Below are 26,260 nucleotides of genomic sequence, written 5' to 3'. Positions count from 1 at the left end.
AAGATATTAGAACCTCTGAAACTATTCCCTCAGATGAGTCCGGAGCCGCTGAGCAGGCATCGGCTTCTGAGGGTGTTTTCAGGCCGACACAGTTATATGTTAAAACGACTTCAGCTTCAAAGGCTAAAGCACCTCTAAAGACAAAGAAACAAGTACAACAGCCCCATGGACAGGCCTCCATGCCTAAAAAATAGATGCTCAAAATGGCCAAAGACCTAATTACTTTGATCAGGGGTTCCCATCCCCCTCCTGATAAGAGGCCTAGGCAAGAGACAGTATATGAATCTTCAGATCAGGTTTCCATTTCTTCTGATTCCTCTTCTGATCAGGAATACTCTCTTCCTCCCTATGAGGATTCTGATGCTGAAGAATCTATCCCTTCAGCCTCTCTTCCTGAGGATTATTCTTTTGGGGAAACTCTGCATACCGTGAGGGAGCATTTCCACTGGGAGAGCCAAGATTATTCAGAATCAAAGAAAAGGCTCAGAGACTTCCTTTTGCTACCTCAGCACAGGCCCCTTGCTATTCCACCTGTGTTAGATATTGTAGATGATGTATTTTCAGAGTCCGGTCTGACTCCTGACTCTTTACCTCCAGCTCCTGTTAAGCCAGATAGATACTACAGGGTTCCTGATTCACATAAATTTCTTTTTAAGAACCCTGACGTTGACCCAGAAACTATTTCTCAGGGTCCCAAAGGGGTCAAGGCTTCCACTGCAAAAAACCCCTACCCCGTCTGACAGGGATTCTAGGGCACTGGACAGATGGGGAAAAAAGATTTGCACTTCTGCTACCTTGGCTACAAGGGCTTCAAATGGTCAGTTTCATATGCTTAAATATCAGCCATATATTATGTCACTGCTTAAACAGAAAATGTTGATAAATTCTGAATGTGCAGAAAACAAAGAAATGCAGGATTTATTGCATGCAGCTGAACAAGTGGGAAAACGTACTTTGCAGTGTGGTTTTGATTCTCTGGAGGCCTCCTGCAGGGACGCTGTTACGGGTTCTGTCATTAGAAAGCATGCTTGGTTAAAGGAACAGAATCTGCCCGATCATGTTAAAGTAAAATTATTAGATGCTCCATTACAGCATGATACTTTGTTTGGTGTTAAAGCAGAAGAGGTGTTGAAGAAAATGGAGGACAAAGCTAAATTTATGCAAACAGTCAAGGATTTCTTACAGGTACAGCCTCCAAGATTTAGCAGGCACTGGCCTACAAATAATTGGTCCTTTCCAGTGTCAGACAGGCCACAAAGAGGCAGATACAGACGCCCTAGAGGCAGATCCCAGCCCCAAGGCTCATACAGGTCTAAACAATGGAGTACTTCTACCTCCAAAAGCGGAGAAGACAAAGCACAGCCATACAGGAAACAGTCCCAATGACTCCCCCTGCCTGTGCTAAGCACTTATCTTCTGGAAGCACCTTTAGGGGGAAAACTAGCACTTTTTTCTCAAAATTGGCACGTAATAACCCAGGACAAATGGGTCTTGGATATAGTGTCACAAGGCTACAGGTTTCACTTTCACACCCTGCCAAAGGCAAACGGTTTGCCAGATCTGCCAAAAAATCAATGGGCAGAGGCACAAAAACAAGTGTTATCCCTCATGGACATGAGGGCCATTCAGCAAGTACCACAGCAAGAGCAGGGACAAGGATTTTACTCAAGACTGTTCTTGGTGCCCAGAGCAGACAAAGCCTGGAGACCAATACTGAATCTATCTATTCTAAACACATATCTGGATATTCCAAGATTCAAAATGTTGACTCTGCAGCAGCTTCTGCCCATGCTGGGCAAGAAGGCTTGGCTTGTGACTTTAGATCTAAAAGAGGCATACCTGGCATACCTGCATGTCTCAATCAGGCAATCATGCAGAAGATATCTCAGATTCATAGCTGGCTCAGTGCACTACCAATTCTCTGCACTGCCCTTTGGCTTATCTACTGCGCCCAGGGTCTTCACAAAATGCCTGGCTCCAGTAATTGCATTTTGCAGACAGAGGAATACAAATATATCCTTACTTGGACGACTGCCTTATTCAAGCAGAGAACAAGGACATTCTACTACAGCATCTGGCGTTTGTAAAAAGATTACTAACATGCCTAGGGTACACAGTAAACAAAAGTAAATCAAAACTAGTACCCTCTCAAGAGATAATATTCCTGGGTGCAAGCTTAAGTACATCTGCCCAGATGGCTTATCTCACGCCAGACAAACAACGGCAACTGACTACTTATTTCAAAATGTTGGCAACAAAGACCCAGTTATCTGCAAGAAAAAATCTGCAGGCTTTGGGCTTCATGGCATCCTGCATTCTGCTAATTCCATATGCAAGACTGTATATGAGGAAACTTCAATGATATCTAAAAAGTGTTTGGACTCAACATTGCCACAGCCTGGAAACAATAATTACCCTCATTCCCTGCCTGCAACAGGAGTTTCGATGGTGGGCAAAGGCCTGTCACCACAACAAGAGGCAGCCATTTGCTTTACCCACAGCCAGGCAAATATTAACAACAGATGCATCAGATTATGGCTGGGGGGGCCCACATGGCAGGAAGATGTATTCAGGGCACATGGTCCGCAAGCCAAATGCATCTACATATCAACCAAAAAGAGATGCTAGCTGTTCAGAATGCCCTGACAGCCTTCAAGGATCTATATCATCCAGGACAACTACTGATAGACGGACAATACTACAGTCATGTGGTACTTAAACAAGCAGGGAGGCACTCATTCCTACCCCCTATGCAGACTAGCCATGACTTTGAGGGACACAGCATTGACTTACCAAATACATCTGCAGGCACAAGTCCTGCCAGGAAAGATAAATACTCTGGCAGCGAACTAAGCAGAAACCTCATGGATCCCCACGAGTGGAAATTAGATCCACAAGTCTTCAGCATGATAACAAGGAATTGGGGATGCCCGGACATAGATCTATTTGCCTCCCCTCACAACTGCCAACTACAGAGATTCTGCACAAGGACTTATCACAAGCAAGCATGGAAAGTGGATGCTCTATCTTTCAGCTGGAAAAACTTAACAGTATATGCCTTTCCTCAACTGCCTCTCCTCCCCAAGGTACTCCTAAAAGTCAGACAAGAGAAGCCAAAAATGATACTGATTGCCCCAGACTGCCCCGCCAGCACTGGTACCCAATCCTAAGAAACTTGTCTCTATACCCAGCTTGGACGTTACTTCAAATTCCTCACTTACTGTCCCAGCACAACAATCCGATCCTGCACAGCCAACTCAAGACCTTAAATCTGGCAGCATGGCGGATAATGTAGTCATTCAAAACACACCTCTTTCTAAAGCGGTGATGGATGTTATTTTGGAGGCCAGGAGGCCTAGTACCAGAAAATCTTATGCTGAAAAATGGAAGAGATTCTGTGCTTGGAACCAGGCACAAGGGATTGACATGACTATAGCAAATATTCCTCAGATTTTGCAATATTTAACTGAGATGCTGGACAAAGGCCTGTTCTTTTCATCAATTAAGGTTCATGCCTCTGCCATTTCAGCTCATTATAACACAGAGCCGCCTATTTTTTCTCGTCCTTTATTAAGGCAGTACCTCAGAGGAGCCAAAAACTTAAGGCCTCCAAGGAGATCACCAATACCTGCATGGGACCTCAATTATGTCTTGGAAAAACTCACCCTGCCTCCTTTTGAGCCAGCCACTTCAGCTGATATAAAATTTTTATCATGGAAAACAGCTCTGCTCCTAGCAATAACCTCTGAAAGACGAGTCTCAGAGCTACAGGCACTCATGGCTGTGGAACCTTTTATCATTTTCCATCCAGACAGGGTTTCTCTGAGGACAAACCCGACATTTATGCCTAAGGTAGTGTCCAGTGTGGCCCTTAACCAAACTATTAATTTACCTACCTTTTATCCAAACCCACAGAATAAGGGTGAGAGACTTCTGCATTCTTTGGACATACACAGACAGCTGCGCTTCTACTTGGACAGAACCAAAGCTTTCAGAAAGACTGAGCAATTACTAGTGGCATATGCTGCAGGATCACAAGGAAAGGCGATCTCAAAGCAGACTGTTTCAAAGTGGATAGGCCACTGCATTCATTTCTGCTATTCACAACATGGCAAATCAGTGCCTAAGGGCATTAGGCAACATTCAACCAGAGCAGCAGCCTTCCTCAGAGGAGTACCAACCAAAGACACTGTTACAAAGCACTATCACTTACCACTCTAACGTAAATCCAGGGCAGGCTTTGCCACTGCAGTTCTGCAGGGCCTCATAGCCGCTCCTAATCCTATTTACCTCCAGCCTCCCAACCTTAGCTTTGGGATTCAACCCAATTTTAATGACTGCAACAGTAAAACACGATGAACATAGTACAGTTGTGTACTTACCATAAATGTAGATGTTCGAGTTTATTCACTGTTGCAGTCCATGTTACCCTCCCACCATCCCCCTTATCTTTGCTGGACCTTATCTGTACTTCTCTATTCTATACAACCTATGTGGTATATTTGCCTGTAGATGAAGGAAAAAATTACCTTGTTGCATGCATGCTTTATTGACATATTTTTAGCCTACCCTTTTGGGGGCACCTGACATCTGGGGCAAGAAAAACTGAAGAAAATGGCGTCTGCTGCATCTTTTATACCCCTGGCGCACTGACGTCAGGGAGGAGGTGACAGCAACCGACGCTGGACCTAGACTTTGGAATTCAGGCTGACTGCGGGTAGCCTGCCAGCAGGATAACCCAATTGTAATGACTGCAACAGTGAATACACTTGAACATCCACATTTATGGTAAGTACACAACTGTACTTTCCGATGTTTGAGTATTGTACATCAGGTACTGCATGCTGTGTCAGCACCACTACTGATCTTAACTTCACCATTCAGAAAAAGTGGAGCTCACAAAAGCAGCATAGAGTCAGACTCACACATGTACAGAGGTGCTTTACTACTCATTTGGCCATATTCCAGTTTTTATTTTTTTTTTTTTCTGATTGCCTTTTTCCTGTCTTGCCTGCAGACCATCGAGCATCTCCCAGTTAGAAGTGAACCTGTCTGTTCACCTAGATAGGGATCCCCCTATTTAGAGGTAACAGTAATGTACAGGGGCTGTCATCCAGGCAGCTATGAGGGTGGAATGTGCCTCTGACTGTACTCTTTTGTTTTTTTTTTTTTTTTTCACATGCTTGCTGAGGAGATCGAGGGGTCCTGGTCCCTTCACCCAGGTTAGTCTTGCGTACCCATACATGGAGGCTCTATGTTAATCATTCTAAGTGTCACAAGGCATGGAACTTCACAACACCACTTTTTCCAGTCAGCAGCCTGCATCATGCTGTGTACAGGATGCATTTCTGTGGCCATAACGCCAACCCTGGTGGCTGACATGGGCACTTTAACACCTGCAAGGGCCCCCTGCATCCTTCAGCATCATTTGTATGCTTACGTATATGTGTGTGTGTGTGTGTGTGTGGTTATGTGTATGTATATATATATATATATATATATGTATGTATATATATATATATATATATATATATATGTGTGTGTGTGTGTGTATGTATATATATATATATATATATATATATATATATATGTATATGTATGTATGTATGTATATATATATATATATATATATATATATATATATATATATGTATGTATATATATGTGTGTGTATGCATGTGCATATGTGTGTGTGTGTGTGTGTGTATGCATGTATATGTGTGTGTGTGTATATATATATATATATATATATATATATATATATGTACACACACACAAACACACACCCCTGTGAGTGTTTCTTTCACTGAGCCCACTTCCCCCTGGTTTATGGCTGTTGGTGTAGTTTTAGCATGTGCTTGCACAAAAACAAGTCAACCAACTGGGAACCGCCTATTCCTAGGATGGGTGAGATGGTTTAAACTGCTCACTGCTGTCATTCCCTGCCCAGCTCTTCAAGCATACAAGCCAGCACCTGAGTTGCAGTCAGGGCTTTACCTGTCTAAGTCATAGAGCCTGTCTGAATTCTGGTTTATTTTCTGACCTGTACTATTACTATACTATTGACGCAGCCAACATACGAAGTACCTAATATTAGAATATTTGCCTTGCATTGCTGCTGGCTGAAGGTAGGCTGTGTATTTGATCAAATGTCATGACTGTTGGAAGTTGGATATTTTGGATAGTTGGAAGATACTCTCTTCCTCTCTGAAAGTTTTATCAGATTATCATGAGAAGAAAAATAGAATTTTTAGTGGTAGGCATAATAAGCGCATTTGTGTGAGTGTGTGTCTAAAGGAGATCAAGAAACATATTTATGGAATGGGGCTTATCAAGGTAGTAAAAATGAGTAGCAACACATATACCAGTACTCTCATCCTTCTTACTCATGACACATTGCACATGGAGAAATACAGTTAATGAACGTTGTTAACATTTTGCAAGGGAATTGCAGCAGATGAAAAACCAGTTCCATTAGCATGCAGATTTATTTTTCAGCTCTGGGCCTCAGACTGTATGTGCTACTCTGTACTGTCTTTGCAGATTTTTTTTTAACCCCGTGTGGCTAGTTAAGTGTTGCTGATAGATGACAACTTTCATTTCTCGTTTCCTGTTTTCACTGCTCTTGACTAAGAAGTGCTTGCTGTCTTGTATACACAGGGGCAACACACCAGACTGCTACTCCATATGGACCTTCTCCACATCACAGCAGCTTCCTACCCGCCAGTCATCTGGCAGGTAAGTGTAAGTAAACCTATTTCAATTATTTTTCAAACCTTCATTTCTAAATGTGTATGACAGAACATTAAATGATACAGTGATGTTAAGCCAATTAAAATGACTTTTCCTACATATATTCTGTATGCATTGTCTTTGTCCTTTGAAACAGCTGCGAATGTGCAATTATTTTTGGTCATTAAATGTGATCTCAAATTTTGTGATTTTTTTTTTTTTGACAGTGAAGGCTACAGCTGAAACTGAGAAAGTAAGTGCACAAAGAGATGACATGTAAAAAGTCATCCTGTTGCTTAGCAGTGTAATTCACTGCCATAGGCAATTACATTTTCTTATTCTAACAGCCATCCCAGTACTGTGAATAAGCACATCTTGGTGGAAGTCTAGCAAGAAATGATGAGTCAGGTATCCCCATGACACTTTTCTGTGCTCATCCAAGGTGGATAATCATTGCTGGTGCATGCATTAAAAAGGAATGCAGTTCACTGGATGAAATGCTCTTGCAGTGTGTGCCGTTAACTGAGACTGGATCTCTTAACTGGAAGAAGCAAGGGGGAACTGTCTAAAGTTGTATTATGTCAGTGGTTTAAAATTCAGAGATCCTATGCTATGCTGAATTTGGTTGATTTCCTGGATTGAAGTAATATTCCCTGCAAGGGATTGAGATTGGTCTGAAATTCAGTCATGAAAGAAGTGGAATTTAATAGTCTGTGTTGTGGACTATGAACACACAACAGTGTGCAAGTTAAATTCTGGTGAAAAAACAAGATGGTTGCAAAACTGGTTTATGGTATGTCCAGAAGAAGTGGCAAAAGAATAAAGTGCAACGTGCCTGATGCACAAAATGGAATAGAAAAGAAGTGGAAAGCTTGACAGTGTTGCATAGATGGTCCAAAAATCTGCTGCTTTGAATTCACTTCCTAATAAGTTATCGAGGAAGGGAAAAAAAAAACACAGATAAAGAATAGACAGATGGTGGGGAACTGTATATGAGGGAATGGATCTTGGGGGTAGACATACTGGATAACCTAAGGGTAGACAAACATTTTGAGAAAGCAGCAAGAAGATTGTCAAAGAATATTGTGAGGTGTAAGATGAAACACTGTGATAGAATTAATCAGAGTTTTCACTCTGTAGACAGTTATGAGATCTCAGGTAAAGTACTGTAGACAGTTCTGAAGACCACATCTTTGTAAACACAGAACATAGATGGTTCATTAGAAAGCAAGAAACCTGATCCATGCTTTATACTGGAGCTCATTTTAACTGAGCCTTAGGAGCTTAGAATAAGTAATCTTGAAAGAAAGAAAACGCAGAGTGAAAACATGGTAGAAACTGAAGTACCTGAAGGGGTATCATCAGAGTCCAGGAGAGTACTATCCTTCAGAAAAGATACAAGAACAAGAGGGCACAAGGACATGAATGAAGATGCATAATGAAGGATTCAGGAGGTGCATGATCAATTGATTTGTACACAGAAAGGGGTTGTGGCTGATGGAGCAGTCTTTTTGTAGACCGTAAATCTTTTCTGTAAACTGTAGCATTGTTGCATACAGTAGATTTCAGCAATGTTTAGAATAAACAGGACAATTTTATGAGATTTGAGGACGAAATAAACAATTTGCTAAGTATAGACCCTATGATTTGCCTTATAATAAGGGACAGTAAGCAGGTTAGGCAGGAAAAGTGGACCTTCTGTGCTAACACAATCTTTGTTTCTTTGACAAAAGATCTCCAGTTTCTACCTTTTGCTTGGTGTAAGGAAGCTTTCTTTTTCCTAGATGAAGACCATTATCTCCAGTAGGGATAGCACCGAGACAACCAATCCAGGTAGATGGACCAGAAATCCGGACAGCTGAGGAGTCAGAAGTATAGACAAAAGAAAAACAAAGTACTGTATGTATAAATATATACATACATACACAAGTAAAGAAAGTGCTTTCTGCCTTCAAAACAGCCCTGGGAGTCTAGCAGACTGTTTGTTTACTGAATGTGTGATGGTCACTGAATTTCTCCTGCCTTTATAGGATTGTGTTGTTTATATGCAGGCTCTGCAGTCATGAATGGTAGTTAAATGATCAAACCCCACATTTTTTAACTTCTTACATATTTTGTTGGTTCTTTTAGATCGTAGTTTGAAAAAGCCCACTTGAGCCGAGTAAAACTGAGAGAAGCTTAATGGATTTTGTTTGTAGCCCTAAACTGCAGCAACTCCAGCTGTACTCAGTTGCATACCGCCTTCTCAGAGGTGATCTCTGCCTGACATACAAGGCCATGTCCAACCCAGAATTGATGGACATGCTCCACCTAAAGAAAATCATATCCCCTCGAGCCACACGCTCCAGGGATCTAAACCTCACCACAACAATAAATAGGACATGCTGGAGGGATAGATTCCTGTCCCAGAGACTTCCCATGCTCTGGAACAAGATTCCAATCTACATTAGGCAGAGCTCCTTGCTAACCCTCTTCAAGAGAAACCTTGACGAGTGGATGGGAAACAGAAAGTTTACCCCAGTGATCACTTCAATGGCTTTGCTGGACAGAGGCACAGGGAACTAATCTAAGGGGGTGGCGAAAGACAACACATTCCAGCTAGGCTTATAAATGCCTTCGGGCAGATAGCCTAGTACCTACCTATGAACTTCGTTTTCTATTTAAGCAGCTGTGGTTATGTGGGAGATGAGCCTCCTGGGAAGTAACAAATAGCATTTTCAAGCATTCATCAGTTTCATTTGAATAACTTCTGATCTTTAATACCATGTGCTGTCTAAACAGTACTGTCTTGTCGAAGGATATAAGGGAATGACTTATTTTGAGATCTGGCTACCATCATGGTATATGTTTTATAGTAGGCCCTGTTTTGAAGAATATATCTGCCTCAGTAACAATTGCTGCTAGTATTAGTGCCATCTTGCTTCTGTAATTCAGCAAACCTGTCCAGTGCAAGGCTTGTCTTTGTCCGTTATTCTTTTACACCACTCATCCTTAACAGTGGAAGGAGAGTAAGACCTGCAGCTGCAGTTCCAAAAGCTTTTGTAGCACCAGAATTTGCTGTCTGCTCATTGTGACAATAATAGTTATTAAAGGCTGCACATATTGCACAAGTATATTTCAAAAGAATGTTACCAATGTTTGCCTACTGTCATGCAAGAAGATCTTGAAAAATTTTGATTCAGTAGTTACAATAAATATTATGTTGGTTAGAGAAGTTATAGGGGATCTGACCTTCAGGCTTCTTTCTATTAAGGGATGCTTTCAGGCTAAAAAAAGAACTGTGTCGACCCAGTTTTCTTTCCTGACATGTGGCCCAGCCTGAAACTCAGTAGTAGTACAGTTTTGCTGCTACTTTGGCACACTGATAGGTTAAATATTTGAGCTGCAGTTGCAGTTACCATATAGCAGAGTTAGAAAACTACACAGTATAAACATTTACTTTTCATGGTAAATTAGCGCTGTTTTACATGGTAAATGTAAGTCAGTCATATGCTAATTAAAGAGTTGAAGAATGTGGTTAGGTTGAAATGTTACTCAAAGGTGTACTTAAATGTTGTCCAGCTCCAGGTAGTTATTTTTTCATCCGTCATGTTTATAGTTCTTTTTCTTTTGCTTTTCTTTTTTATTTTACCGGAAGTAAAGTATTGTCTGTGACCATATGGCTGCTGCCATGGACCGGAGTATGATTATGTTGTGACATCTGGGATCTCTGCTCTGATACAGGCAGCAAGCTGAAACGAATGAACTAAAGGTGAAGTAGAAATGACAAACAGCATTTCTTTCGCAATCTAATGCAAGTAGAATTGTTTTTGAACATTTCATGTATCTGTATCTTTTTAACTAAAAATTAAAGTTGTGTACTCACCATAACTAGGTGTCTGTGTTGTCCATTTTCATTCTTCCTCAACATATGGATTATGGATCTGACTCGACCATATTCTGCAGATTTCGGATCCAACTCCTGAGCTCATCCCTCTACCCATGATGCCCTAGATCATCCCAATACCTTGGAATAGAGTTTGCTGCCTTAAAAATCTCATTATATAATAGTAGGAAAGCAGAGAAATTAAGCCAGAGCCAGTGCTCAATCCTAGAACTACAGGATCAAAAGGTCCATCAGGTCACTCCTGAAATTGACAGTAAGGTGGAAGGAGGGAAGGGCGTTGAGGATGAGTGAAAAAGGACAACAGAGATGCCCAGTTATGGTGAGTACATAACTTTAATATCTGATGTTGTCGTTTTCATTCTAAAGCTTGCATGGCCCTCATGGAAGGACATTTCAGAGAACTTCTTAACCAAAAGCAACTCTGCTTCTGGAAAGTATGTTCAGTTTGTAATGAGTAATAAAGGTATGAGCATTAGACCATGTGGCTGCTGCAAAAATATCATCAATGGGAGTTCTAGACCAGAAGGCAGATGAGGTGGCATGGGCCTTAGGTGGTTTTGGTAGGGAGAAACCTTGCTGAGAATATATCCAGGAAATGCAATTAGTTCTCTGTTTGGCTAATGCAACTTTAGAAATTAGAGAACTCAATTGACTAGGTGAAAAAGAGACAAACAGCTGGTCCATTTTTATGAAATCTTTTGTTTTGTGTAAGTAGAAACGCAGTTGTCTACCCACATCTACAGTGGATATAAAAAATCTACACACCCCTGTTAAAATGCCAGGTTTATGTGATATAAAAAAAATGAGACCACAATAAATCATTTCAAAACTTTTCCTACCTTTAATGTGACCTATAACCTGTACAATTCAATTGAAAAGCAAACAAATCTGTTAGGGGAAAAATATAAAAAATAAAAAACGTATAATACGTTGGTTGCATAAATGTGCACACCCTTAAACTAATACTTTGTTGAAGCACGTTTTGATTTAATTTACAGCACCACATTGCCCTGATTTCTGCCTGCATATCCTGGTATTTTATGACTTTGTGTCTCTGTGTGCAAGACACTTTATTCACTGGATGAAGCAATTTCAGTGAACAGTGTTACTTTGGTCTTCTTTTCATGGACTACTATATCTGTTTTTCTCGCATCTGTTTTCTGAACTGTTGGTAATTGGTCATCCCTATGATTCATCATTCCCCTATAATGCTTTGTGGCTTGTGTTTCCAATGCTTCTTAGCTACTTCAGTGTTGCAATGTTTTTTGCAACCTCCAGAGAAACAGTCTTGGCACATTATTGTGTCTTTCAGTATACAGGCCCCCTGCCATTATTGTGTCAAAGCCATCAACAAGATGTGCACTGTTTCCAGATGTTCTTCGTGTTTCACTGTTGCAGTCATTACATTTGGGTTATCTGCTTGCAGTAGCCCTCAGTCGGCCTGATTAACAAAGTCTTGGGTCCTACATCGGTTGCTGTCCCTTCTTCCATGACGTCAGGTCGTCAGGGGTATAAAACATGCAGCCGGCGCCATTACATCAGTCTTGCTTGCCGTGCGGTGCCTGAAGCAGAAGCAGTTCGCAAGTGCCGGTCAACCAACTCCTGAAATTTTCGTACTGTATTCCTTGCCTAGGCCCTGACCACGACGTACCTTGCTGTCAGTTTTTTGCTTTATTTAATCAGCGCACTATCCATCATCAGTATATTTTCGCTTCTAAATATTTTGGTTCTTGGTTTAATTATCCAGAAATGTCATTAGTTAGCTGTCCAACTACTGGAATTCCAAAAAATGCAAAGATAAAGACAGAGACAGGCTGCCGAGGTCCAAAGCTGTTGATGACGCTTCGCCTAAGCCAGTCGCCAGTTCGCCGGTACTCAGTGAGGTGCTTTCGCAGCCCCTGATACCTGCTACTTCTGACTCGCAGGCCTGTACTGAGACCCATTCAGAGTCCGGTATGCTGCGAGATGCTTCAACTGTGGAACCTGCGGATGTCTCTACTTTGGATGGGTCCGGAGCTGCTGTGCAGGCACCAGCTTCTGAGAGTGTATTCAGGCCTATGGACTTGCATATTAAACCGACTCCTCCTTCTTCATTTAGGGCAAAATCTCGAACCATGCCTAAGAAACCGATGCTCAGGCCTCTATGCCTAAAAAACAAATAAGAATGGCTGAAGATCTTATAACTCTAATCAGGGGAAGCCAACCTCCCCCTTCTAAGAGACCTAGGACTGAAATTGTTTATGAATCTTCTGAACAGGATTCTGATTTTTCTGATTTTTCTGATGATCTGGATTTGCCCTTATCTACTTATGAGGATTCTGATGCAGAGGACTCTATTCCCTCTGCTTCCCCTCCAGAGGATTTTTCTTTTGGTGAGACATTACATACTCCTAAGGGAGCATTTCCACTGGGAAAGTCAGGATTTTTCTGATTCATAAAAAGAGGATTAGGGATTTCTTAGTCCTGCCTCAGCATAGACCTTTAGCTATACCCCCAGTACTAGACATTGTTAATGATGCCTTTTCAGAATCTAGCTTGGCCCCTGATTCTTTGCCTCCGATATTACAGGGTTCCTGATTCTCACAAGTTCCTTTTTAAAAATCCTATTGCGGATCCAGAGACTATTTCACAGGGACCCAAGGGCATTAAGGCTTCTACTGCTAAAAAAATCCTACCCCCTTTGATAGAGACTCCAGGGCGCTGGATAGATGGGGTAAGGAAGTTTATACTTCTGCAACCTTGGCCATTAGGGCTTTAAACTGCCAGTTTCATATGTTAAAGTGTCAACAACATGTTTTTGGATTGCTTAAGCAGAAAATTATGTTAATTCTTGACTGTGCTGAAAATAAAGAATTACATGATTTAATGCATTCTGCTGAACAGGTTGGAAAACTTACTTTGCAATGTGGATTTGATTCATTAGAGGCCTCTTGCAGGGCTACTGTTACTGGTTCTGTGCTCAGAAGGCATGCTTGGCTCAAGGAGCAAGATTTGCCTGGTCATGTTAAAGCTAAATTGTTGGATGCTCCCTTAAATCAGGGCCGCTTGTTTGGCAACAAGGCTGAGGACGTTCTTAAAAAGATGGAAGCTAAAGCTAAATCTATGCAAACTGTTAAAGATTTCTTACAAGTTCAGCCTCCTAGATTTAGTAGGCACTGGCCCTCTAAAAATTGGTCCTTTCCAGCCCCTTCCAGATCTTCCAAGCCAAACCCAGACACAGCAGAAACCCCAGGTTTCAGTCCCAAGGGACACACAAGACTAGGCAGTGGGGGATTTCCGCACCCAAACCTGGGAGTAGTAAGACTCCCCCCTATGGAATTCTGTCTCAATGACTTGCTTTTAAAACTTTCAAGCACTTCCCAACTGAATGCTCTTTTAGGCGGAAAGATTGGTCTGCAGGCCAAAAACTGGGAACTCATTACCCAGGACAAATGGGTTTTAAATATAGTGTCCCAAGGATACAGATTTCATTTCCACATGTTACCAACACCAAGTGGATGGCCAGATCTACCCCCAAATCAGTGGGCAGAGGCCCAAAATCAAGTACTCTCTCTCTTAAACATGGGGGCTATTCACTTGGTACCAGAAGAGGAAAAGGGACAAGGTTTCTATTCGAGACTTTTCCTGGTACCCAGAAAAGTCAGTACATGGCGTCCTATCCTGGACCTTTCTATTCTGAACACCTTTCTGGTAAATGCTGACTCTTCACCAGCTGCTTCCTATGCTAGGCAAGGATGCATGGTTGGCAACACTAGACTTCAAAGAAGCATACCTGCACATCCCTTTCAGGGAGTCTTGCAAAAGATACCTACGCTTCAAAGCAGGCTACATGCACCATCAGTTCTCTGCATTTCTCTTTGGCTTATCTACTACGCCCTGGGTATTCACAAAGTGCCTAGCTCCAGACATTGCATTTTGCAGGCAAAGAAATATTCAAATATATCCATACCTGGACGATTGTCTAATTCAGGCAGAAAGCAAGGACATTCTTTTGAATCATCTGGCCTTTGTTCAAAGGGTACTGACTTGTCTGGGGTTCACCATATGAAAACAAATCCCACCTGGTACATATTCTTGGGAGCAAGCTTGAATACAACTTCCCAGATGGCTTTCCACATGCCAGAGAAACAGATTCATTTGACAACGTACTTCAAACAAGTGGCCTCAAAAACCCAGCTTATCTGCAAGGCAAATACTGCAAGCCTCAGGGTTCATGGCCTCCTGCATTCTTCTAATTCCATATGCAAGGATGCATATGAGGAAACTACAATGGTATCTCAAAAGCCTATGGTGTTAACATTCACAGGATCTAGAAGCAAGGATTCCTATCATACCTTGCCTACACCTAGAGTTCCTTTGGTGGGCAGAGGCCTGCCAACAAAACAAGGGACTGCCTTTCACACCACCCCCTGCCACCCAAACCCTAACAACAGACGCACCAGACTATGCATGGGGGGGCTCACCTGGCAGGGAAGTGCATTCAGGGCAAATGGAACCCAAGTCAAATGCACCTGCACATAAATCAAAAGGAAATGTTAGCGGTACAGAATGCTCTGACAGCCTTCAAGGACCACATTCTTCCAGGACAACTAATGGTAAAGATGGACAAACACCACTGTCATGTAGTACATAAACAAGCAGGGGGGTACACATTCTTACCCCCTCTGCAGACTAGCCATGGCATTGTGGAATACAGCCTTGAGCTACCAAGTGAATCTACAAGCTCAATTCTTGTCAGGAAAACTAAATACACTGGCAGACGGACTAAGCAGAAACTTCATGGACCCACACGAGTGGAAACTGGAACCATGGATTTTCAACATGTTGACAAGCAAATGGAGGATCCCAGATATAGACCTGTTTGCCTCCCCCCAGAACCATCAACTGGACAAATTTTGCACAAGGATTCCCCACAAGCTAGCTTGGAAAGTGGATGCTCTATCCTTCAGCTGGAAAAACCTATCAGTTTATGCCTTTCCTCCTCTGTTCTCCAAGGTACTACTAAAGATCAAACAGGACAAGCCAAGGATGATTTTAATTGCACCAGACTGGCCTCGCCAACACTGGTACCCACTCTTGCGCAGTGTGTCACGCTTGGCTCCATGGCACCTGCCTCGGATTCCTTCCCTTTTGTCTCAGCAGGAGAACCAGATTCTACACCCTTAGCTGCAAACGCTGAACCTAGCAGCCTGGCTACTTACCTAATCGCTCCTTCACCATCCCCCAGTAAATCAGTGATGGATATCATTTTAGAGGCAAGGAGGCCTAGTACTAGAAAATCTTATGCTGCAAATTCTGTGCCTGGAACCAATTGCAAGGAATGAACGCAACAGTGCCCAATTTACCTCAGATTTTACAGTACTTGACTGAGATGCTTCATAAGGGCTTGTCTTTTTCCTCCATCAAAATTCATGCCTCAACTATTTAAGCTCATTATAGCACAGAGCCTCCCCTCTTCTCTCACCCACTGCTCAAGCAGTTCCTCAGAGGGGCCAAAAATGTAAGGCCACCCAGGAGAGCTCCAACTCCAGCCTGGGATCTTAACTTTGTCTTGGAGAAACTCACTCTTCCTCCTTTCAAGCCAGCTGCTAATGCAGATTTAAAATTTCTTTCCTGGAAAACAGCTTTCCTTTTAGCAATCACTTCTGCAAGAAGGGTATCTGAATTACAGGCCCTTATGGCAGTGGAACCTTTCATCATCTTTCATGTGGACAGTGTGTCCCTCAGAACCAATCCCTCCTTCATGACCAAGGTGGTATCCAGTGTGGCTCTTAATCAGTCAATTAATTTGCCTACCTTCTTTCCTAACCCACAGAACAAAGTGGAACGGATACTACACTCTTTAGATGTGCACAGACAGCTTAGATTCTACTTGGACAGGACTAAACCTCAATGGAAGTCTGAACAACTGCTGGTGGCATTTGCGGCAGGGACAGAGGGGAAAGCTATTTCAAAGCAAACCATTTCAAAATGGATAGACCACTGCATTCATTTCTGCTATAAGCACCATGGAAAACCTGTCCCGCAGGGCATCAGACCCCATTCAACCAGGGCTGCATCTACCTCTACAGCCTTTCTCAGGGGCGTCCCTACTAGGGACATCCTAGAAGCTGCTACCTGGAGTTCTGTACATACTTTCACCAAGCATTATCATTTGCCAGTTTTCTCTAAACCCAGAGCTGGTTTTGCCACTGCAGTCTTGCAGGGCCTTATAGCTGGTCCTAATTCTATTTAAATTCCTCCTCCCAACCTTAGCTTTGGGAATCTATCCAAATGTAATGACTGCAGCAGTGAAACACGAAGAACATAGTACAGTTGTGTACACTTACCATAAATGTAGGTGTTTGAGTGTATTCACTGTTACAGTCCTGGTTATCCTCCCTCCAGCCCCCTTTCTTCTTTTGGTTTTACCTCTACTGTCACTTACTATGCTCTAAAAGCTTTTTGGTGTATTTGCTTTTTTGTTGGAGGTATAATCTTGTATTTATAGATTTAATTGCTTCCCATTAGGGGGCACCTGACATCTGGGGCAAGAAAAACTGATGTAATGACGTCCGGCTGCATGTTTTATACCCCTGACGACCTGTTAATCAGGCCGACTGAGGGCTACTGCAAGCAGATAACCCAGATGTAATGACTGCAACAGTGAATACACTCGAACATCTACATTTTGTGGTAAGTGTGCACAACTGTACTTTCTCTCTTACAGAACCTGCATTTGTCTGTTTCTCCCATATGTTCAATGGCCTTTGTAAACCATCATGTATGTAGTCCACTGTCCTGGCCCGCCTCATCTTTTGGTTTAAATTCACCGCTCCTTAACCATTCATGTGTCAGATCCTGATCAACATAAAGTTGTTCAAGGAGTTTTCTGTACTTGCAACAATATTTGTTTTTTCCTCATTTCTTGCCTTCTCACCTTATCTTTCTGCTTATGTGCTTTCTTTTATTTTTGTTTTGTTTTTTTTTGCACATTCAGTTGCTGCCTGATTTTTATATACTTCTGGTTTGATTTCCATTCCTGCTTGAAACTGCTATACTTCTGCTAAACTAAGCAAGGAAGACATCATAGACTTGTCCTCCTCGTGTTTTAAAACTTTCAGTGTTTGGATAATGTATGCATCCTATGATTGCAGAGCTATACATGATATCAATTTCAAGGATTGCCCATACCTCCTTCAGAACAAGGAGTATATAGTCTTGATATACACTGATTTTTATATATCATTTGATAAGGGTGAAACATTTTTCTTGTTTTCTGAAACATTTTCTTGTTTTCCTGTCCAATTGATAGAAAACCTTTTGGGGACAATCAGTCACCCCAAAACTGTAAGAACAGGAAGAACAAATTGGTTTACGTTTGGACTTTTCTTCCTAGATGTGAGGCTGTTTTCGGGATTAATTTTAGTCTTCTAAAATATTCCGTAAGGATATGTGTTTGCATTTGTTCATGTTTTATTGTTGATCATTCATCAATTCCCAAATATTTATATACTCCCTTCTGATCAAGTTCTTTGTCATATTCCTGTCACAGACTGCTGTTTTCTTGATGCTGCAGCTTTTCTGCAATAAATGTTACTTTTGCACATTTATCAAGACCGAATTACATTCTTGTATCATCTGAGAAAGTTTTAACCACTTGCAGTTGTGCTTTCAGCTCCTCATCTGATGAACTGTACAATATTAAATCATCCATAAAAAGAAAATAAGTCCTTACACCTGGTTGTTTTCTGGTAGCCAAATTGTAGCCATGACCTAATCTGTTAAGTAGGCAGCCTAATGGGTTAAGGGCAAGACAAAAGAGCAGCGTTGATGAGTCACCGTGGAATATCCCCTTTGAATTTTTATCCCAGGGATAATGATTGTCGTGGTTTAGCTGCAAAGTGGTTTGCTACTGTTTCATGGTTACTGCAATGTCGTTGCAGTGTAGGGTGTATCTTATACATTTGTAAGCAGTCCTTTATCCGTGAGTGTGGGATGCTGTCGTCTGTTTTTTTGTAATCTGTCCATGCCATAGTTACATTCTTCCCCTTTTTAGAATTCTCCATTATGACTTTATTTAACAACTATGTGACTTAATTTTGTTACCCTTTTGTTCTGTTCCCATGATTGAGTTTTCTTCTAAATGATTGTAAACTCTTGTCGGCATCAGTTCCAGTATGTAATTTATACATCATTGGAAGGCACGTTACTGGTCTATAATTTTTGGGATAGCTTGCAGGCTCACGCTTAAGGAGGACTATTCGGGATGTGCATATAATTAGTTCTTACTAAGGGCTAAATCTTCTTGTAAAGATGTTAATACTTTCAGCCAGTCACTGGGCCTGAGGTTTTCCAGTTAGGAGCGTTTCTTAATTTTTCTTCAGTTTCTCTGGCCATTACTTCATCCCATTTCACACCCTGTACATTTGAACTTCTTACTGTTTCTTTTTCTTCTGTCTATTCAGCCTCTTTATGTTCCACAGGATCTTCGTAGATATTTCTCCATAATGTGTCTGTTTCTTCTTTTTTGGTGGTGATACTATTCCTTTGTTTCCCAATTCTCTATAAAACATTTTGGGTCATCAATAAATTGCTTATTTTGTACTTTTCCTTTATATTTATTTGCAGATCTTTAAGTTTTTCTGCTTGTGCTGTTATCTTTACTGTATTATTTGCAGTAGTGTAAGATGGATCCTGGTCTGTTCTGATACTGCTCTTTGCTTTTTTATCACGTCTGTCTTTCTAAGTATTGTTGTTGATCTGTCACCTCTTCTGTACTCTTCTGATCATGACACTTTGTGTCTTAACTGCTTTATTGTTTTCTCTGTTGGATGCTTTCTGTTAAAAATCTTGATTATTGTGTTTATCTGTTTTATCAGACTTCTAACATTTTGGGTCTTAATGACTTTCTGTAATCTGTTTCTATCAGTCTTAATATGGCTATCCATCTCTATTAAATCAAGCAACTCTTCCCTTCAGTCATTTTTTTTCTAAACTGAGGGCACATTCTTCATTCTGTGTTTCCTGCGGGCATTCTACAGAATGATCCAGAACATCTTCAGCTGCATCCTAAGTCATCCTTTGCTGTTTCGTATGGAAACTCACTGACTGCCTCAGAGTTGCCACTGTTTCCTGCTCCTTCTCTTGCTGTACAACTCTGACTGAACTTTTATATTGGTTGGTTTCCTACTGAAGGCTCCATCCAGAATATCTTCATGTGACAAGTGATCGGATGCTTCCTGTTCCACCAGGTTCTCTTTAATTTGGGGACTCATTTTTCTATCATGCTGGGACATTACCGTAGTTGGATTTTGTTCACTAAATCTTTCACTTCAGAGGTAATCCATAACTTCAGTTTCTATTTATTTAACTTATCCATTACCAATCCCCTTTTCCTTCTTTCCCCCTTTGTTTTCTTTATTTTTTGTATTGTGAAATTTTTCCTATCCGGGTGCCTTTGCCAGCATTTCCCCTTCAAATATTTTTGGTGCTGCTTTTTTGTATTGATAAGTTTTGCTTTTTCTTTTTGCATAAATACTGCACCATATTACATCTTTTTCTTTCCCATGTCTGTATTTCTTTGTCAGATGTCTCGCTCTCCACCTGTTTCTCCTTTCTTTAAGGACTTGTATTTCCATCATGCTGTGACATAACCTGTGTTAGACTTTGTACACAAAATTCTTCACTTTGCAGGTATTCTATTACTTCAGCTTCTATTTGTTTAATTTCTACTTTATTAATCTTTTGTTCTCCCTTCATAATCTTATTTTTGTATTGTGAAACCTTCCATATCTGGATGCCTTTACCTGTATTTCTCATCAAATATATCTGGAGTTTTTTTATTGATTAGTTTGGTTTCTCCTTTGCATAAATATTGCACCATGTCAGATCTCTTTTTCGTCACCATGTCCATGCTTCTTATTAATACATTTCAAAAATTCTGTATATTTTCACTCTTCCTGTGCAATTTCTTTTTCCAAGCGGCCCAAAATTTCTCTCTCTAATTTTTTTCATGGATCTGTTATATTAATGAACACAAATTTGCTTTGAAGCTTTTTACAGTTTTTCTTGTGCAAGTATTTTTCTTTTCTGTAATTTCTCTATTCATCTTTTTGAGTATCTTGTATTCGAAATTCTGGTCTTCTTGCATAATAGTAACAATTACATAATTTCCTGTAATTTCTCCATTAATTTTTTTGAGCATCTTGTATTGGAAATTCTGGTCTTCTTGCATAATAGTAATAGTTACATAATTTCTTCCTTATTCTCAATAGTCGACTCCGTCATCTTTATGGCTCTTTTTTGGCCCATTGTTTTTTTTTTTTTTTTGTGTGTGGATTACTACCTTTTGTAATTGGAGGGGGGGGGGGTTCATCCCCCCGACCCAGGCGTAACACCAGTACAGGAGGGTTTCAGTGTCTTGAGGATTCTACATTGTCATTTTTACCAGTCCTGGTACCGGTGCACATGCCAGGATTGAGCACTTTATTTCATCCTGGGACTTGTGCACCTATCTTTTCTTTTTAACCTACTTCTGTCCATGATAATAGGCTATATAAAATATAGTTTATATATCAGTGTTGTCTTGGTGTGATTTTGTGAAAACAGGGTCCACCATGTAAAGGTACTCACCAAGAGTTAAGGATGAATTCAGTTCTAGCAATACTAGAATTTCTTGCTGATGTAATCATCTCTCCATCTGGACCCACAATGGTCTTTGTAATGATTTAAAAAAAATCAGAACACACAAGAAATGTCCCTTCTGTTTGTTGACAAGTGGCACCAAGTATTTCATTTACTTTAACTATTACCCATATCAAAGTGTGCACCTTTCATCTAATTTGAATAAAGATTGGTGTAAAAAAATGTCATTGATGATCAGATATTTGCAGAGATGAGGTGCTAAAAGACTTCCTCAATTCACTTTTATGAGAAAAATCATCTGCCTACTTAGATCTAAAAGAAAGTCTAGCAGAGGATGCAATTTTGATGCAACATCTGTATATATGTGACATGGACTATGTGTCTGTTAAAGATTGCTTTAAAACAGTGAGAGGTTCAAAATGTATGGTTAAATGTAGCTTATTGCCTTTACATTTGTTCAAGGCATCCACCATTTGGAAGTTTAGTACATTAAAATACATTCATACGTTAATAAGGAGATTATGTTTTATTTTACTTTGTGGCTGCAATTCCATGGGTCTTTATATTACTTTATTTTGAGGATAATGACTACAACTCCACGGGTCTTGTTATAATGTTTATAGTCTATATTGTATGAATGAAATGTAATTAGTGAACCAGTTAGATGTAGTTGAGCATTACTTTACCATTTGTAATTCAGCATGTTTTTCTTCTGAAGTTTTGCAGTCGAGGATGTCTGTGTACCCAGCCAGTGCACACCATGAATTAATACATTGGCTGTATTAGTGAACTCATCCCAGGAGCCCATTTCTTCTTTTGATATTCCTACAGTTCAGATGCAGATTATTGCTTGTGTTGGTAAAATTATGCATCAGGATGCCTGTAATAAGTGTTCCTAGCTAGCAAGTATTTCATACCAGCATTTTTTATTGTATTTCCAGAAAGACCGCAGTGATCGTAACTGCCACAACTGACAGTGGTTTGGCCCAGCTCTCCAGTGTCGAGAGGTGGGAAAACCTGCTAATCTACTCTGAAGAGACTGTTGCACTTTAAAACTCTTCACAAGCATACTGTTCTGGGGGTCCTTCTTTCAACCCCATGCATAAGATAAAGCACCGCCACAAGGACAAGCACTTGGAGGCCAGTTCTAGGACAGAGTCTCATTGAGTTAAGTATCCATCCTACATCCTGAACCATTCAGCTCATGTGCTTGCCATTGATTAGTGAGATCTTGAACTCAAATCCGTAGTGGAGGATCTCAAGGTTAGGAAGGAATTCCCTCATCTCCCACTGTGTGTGTACGAGGAAGGTCATTCTTCATCACCGTCTCTGTGAATGGTTTGCTAGAGTTTGCAGTTGTCAGGCTTGATTCCAGAGTGAATCCAGTCCAGGACTGTTTTCCTGGGATCACATCCAGCCTGCATAGGGCCAGATGGTATCTGCTATGGAGGGTAAATCTGGGTTTCCCACACTTAGGCTCATATCTCAGTGCATGGACTCCAGGTAGATGCCTAATAGTAGCTTGAGTACTCATGAATGAGAGCACTTCAGGGGAGTTCTGTCTGAATCTTGTGCTAGACTTAGTAAAGTTTTTTTGCAATTCCTTGCTGCCTCTTACTATTGCTGAATCAAGTTCTGATTCTGTGTTTCCTGATACCAGTCTTTCACATGCTCAGCCTCACTCATGTAAGTAGGGGTAATGGTACTCCCTCACCCTTAGACTCCTTTGAAGATTTGTAGAATTTGAAACCAGTGTTCCCAAGGCAAATCAGCAACATTTCCATCCCATTGAATATCTCCTCCTTTGACCGTACTCTTAGGCTGACTAGAAAAAGATTAGACTGAAGTTGGGCTGATGTCCTTTTCCCTAGGTAGAGTTGTGTAGAAGGCGGCTGAGGAAACTTGTCATCTGCCCTTATAGACATCCTTAAAGAATGGCATGACATTAACTTGTCGGCATCTGAGCTGTGCCATTCTAGTCCCAAAAATGCTGGTTCTTTTTGCAAGGTATCTGGGTGGAAAGATTAGTTCAATAAACTGCTCTCAGTGCTGACTACTTTCATCACTTTTGTCCTACAGTTGTCTCAGAGAGCATACCATTTTATCACTTTACTGCTAGGAAGGAGTTCAGAGCTTGTGACTAATGTGGTAAGAGGATCATAGGGTACTCCAGTTATTCATCTCGTCTGTCCCAGATCTAGGCTCACCTTGAAGGTGATGAATAGCTTGACAACCTTCCAAAGTCTGCGATCAAGATCTTCATGAATTTTTGTCCATGGCCATGGATTCCATATCTCCCACTTTAATTTTCAGTACTCCTGCTTTGGCTAAGGCCACAAGCTAAGGTGCATACCCAGATAGGATGCTGAGCATGATACTGTCCCCCCTTAAGGAGGAGTAATGGAACAAGAACCCGGATGCACACTTTTTGAGGGGTGTGCTGTTCTGGTAGTCTGCCCAGGATATGATCTTCTGAGGAAGATCCTCATTTCTTTTAAGGGTCATTTGGATCTCTTTCTTGCCATTCCCTGACAGACATGACCTTCCTAAAATCAGAAAAAGGGAACATACATGAGGAACGCTGTCACCCCTTCAGGTTCTGGCAAAATCACCCAGGTTAGCACTTCTCTCAGCAGTCCTGACAATGGTATATATCCATGGAAGTAGTGTTTCTACCAGTTTGCCTTGGCCTGGAGTGCAAACATAAATGACCACTGGGCTCTAGGCTGACCTGATACTAGAGGAGGAATGCAAGATTTTACTTCCAACATTCCTATGTAGCAAAGGGGGATGTGCAGTTTTCAGCCCATTCTGGAGTTGTGTGACTTTATTCAGAACATATGTTAAGTTTGGGTCTGAATGGTCACTCTGTAATGATTATTCCATTGCTCTTGTGCGGTGCTTGGATGGTGTCTGTAGATATGATGGTTGTCTTTTGGCACATCATTATTTGTGACTGCCGTGGTTTGCTCAGTGTCCAGCATTTCATTACAAAGTGCTGCCATAAGGGCTTTCTTCAGCACTTGGATTCTGCAAATGTGTACCCCCACCCCCCGAAAGAGGAATTCACACCAGCCAGTTGTAGCTTAGGGCAGTGCTTTTAACCCTGAAGGCTTTGGAGGAGCAGTTGCTCCTGCACCTTTCGTCATCCAATCAGACAGCTAGTCTATTGTGTGGTATCTAAGCATGTATGAGGTTGTTCTTGTATAGAGAGATGAATATCATGTGACAGTCCAACAGATAGCATCCTCCTCTCAATATTTCACATCCTTAAGGAGGTAAATGAATAGACAGATGCAGTAAGCAGGTCTTGCATCATCTCCTGAAGCTCCAGATTCAGCAACTGTGGCTGGTCAGGGTCTCCTGAAAATAGAGCTCTCAAAAGATCAATCAGCTTGCCACCAGGGAAACTGTGGTCCTCCCCATCTTCTCTTCAGATCAGCAAGGCCAAGAGAAGGAAGTAGTGCCTGTATTTTGCCTCCACTGTGTGATGCTCCTTTTTTTAATTCCTGACCTTAGTGTGGCATTCAGGGAAGAAAAAGTGTAACTTAGTTTTGGCTTTCCTTGTATATAGGTAGGTACTAGGCTATCGGACCTAGGGGCCTATACAAGGCCAGCCAAAAAGGTACCCTGGCTTTTGCCACCCAAGAAAGTTATTTTCCTGTGCCACTGTCGAGCAGAGCCACAGAAGTGATCCCTGGGGTGAATTTCCTATTTCCCATCCAATCATCAAGATTTTGTTGGAGTGCTAATGAGGAGCTTTGTTTGATACAGATAGGTAGTTTATTCCAGAGTATGGGAATTCTCTGGGACAGGAATCTATCCCTCCGGCATGTTCTGTTTATTGTGGTGACAAGGTTTAGGTCCCTAGAGCGTGTAGCTCGGAGGGATTGGGATTTCTTTAAGTGGAGCATGTCCAACAGCTCTGGGTTTGACATAGCTTTGTATGTTAGGCAAAGATCACCTCTGAGTAGGCGATATGCGACGGAGTAAAGCTGGAGTTTTTTGAGACGGTCTGCATAGGGCATCTGTTTGAGGCCGGTAATCCTCTTTGTGAGGTATTTCTGCAGCCTTTCCAGTTGTAGATGTCTTGTGAGGTACATACCAAAAGGGGCGTTGTACTCTATAATGGGTCTAATGAGTGATGAGTAGAGGGGAACAATGACCTCTTTTTTCTGGATGAGAAGCCTTTTGTCACGTAGAAGGATTTCCTGACTACTGTGGCGATGTGATTATCAAAGGAGAGACTACTGTCCACCTGTGTCCCAAGGTCTCTTATCACACTTTCAGTGTTAAGTATACTACCGCCTATGTTGTAGTTCATGGCTACAGAGTTTTTACCAAAGGGGATGACAGTGTACTTTTTGGCATTGAGCTTGAGGCCATGGCTTTGACTCCAGGCATCTGTCTCAGTGAGGCCCTTTTGTAGGATGTCCACATCGTTAGGAGTTTCGATTATGGCTCCTAGTTTGCAGTCATCTGCGAACTTCGTTAGCTAAAGACCTTTTGTGTTAGCCTGTACTTCAGAGAAGTAGATACCAAACAGGAGAGGACCCAGGACTGAACCCTGTGGTCTGACGTCGGATTTGGAGTCTGCTACTTTTCACAGTGTGGGTTCTGTCAGTGAGCCAGTTGGCAACCCATCTTGTGACATAGGGATGTATACCTAGTTTAGTGAGTTTTTCTATAATTCCAGAGTGGGGGATGGTGTTGAAAGCCTTGGCAAGATCTAGATAGGCTGTGTGAACCACCTTACCCTCGTCTGCGGCTTTGGTGACTGCTTCAAAGAAGTCTATCAGGTTTAGGAGACATGATCTGCCTTTTACAAACCCGAACTGGGTGGGGTCCAGAGTTTGGATATTACCAATGTCTTTATTTATAAGTTCCATGATGATACGTTTCATGGCCTTGCAGACCGGGCTCGTCAGGCTAATGGGGCGGTAGTTCCCGGGGTCCGTGGTGGCTCCCCCCTTGTGGAGTGGGATAACAGTCGCTGTGCGCCATTCAGCGGGCACA

General features: G+C 41.5%; 1 protein-coding gene across 5 annotated transcripts in view; it reads left to right on the top strand.

The window, feature by feature from the left end:
* FBRSL1 (fibrosin like 1) overlaps positions 1-26,260 on the top strand; it is a 3,021,780-nt gene that overhangs the window by 2,946,699 nt on the left and 48,821 nt on the right. For 3 of the 5 annotated variants that reach the window (XM_044068722.1, XM_044068719.1, XM_044068723.1), the window contains one exon: positions 6,661-6,744. In XM_044068722.1, coding sequence (XP_043924657.1) covers positions 6,661-6,744 — 84 coding nt within the window. The remainder of the gene's footprint in view (positions 1-6,660; positions 6,745-26,260) is intronic. The other 2 variants (XM_044068720.1, XM_044068724.1) reach the window with 1 other exon arrangement.

This window comes from Protopterus annectens, chromosome 4.part0 (genome assembly GCF_019279795.1).
Source record: "Protopterus annectens isolate FY-2018-M chromosome 4.part0, PAN1.0, whole genome shotgun sequence".
Classification (NCBI taxonomy): Eukaryota; Metazoa; Chordata; order Ceratodontiformes; family Protopteridae; genus Protopterus; species Protopterus annectens.
The sequence above is the reverse complement of the archived record's forward strand: the minus strand, read 5'-3'. Positions and strand labels throughout refer to the sequence as shown.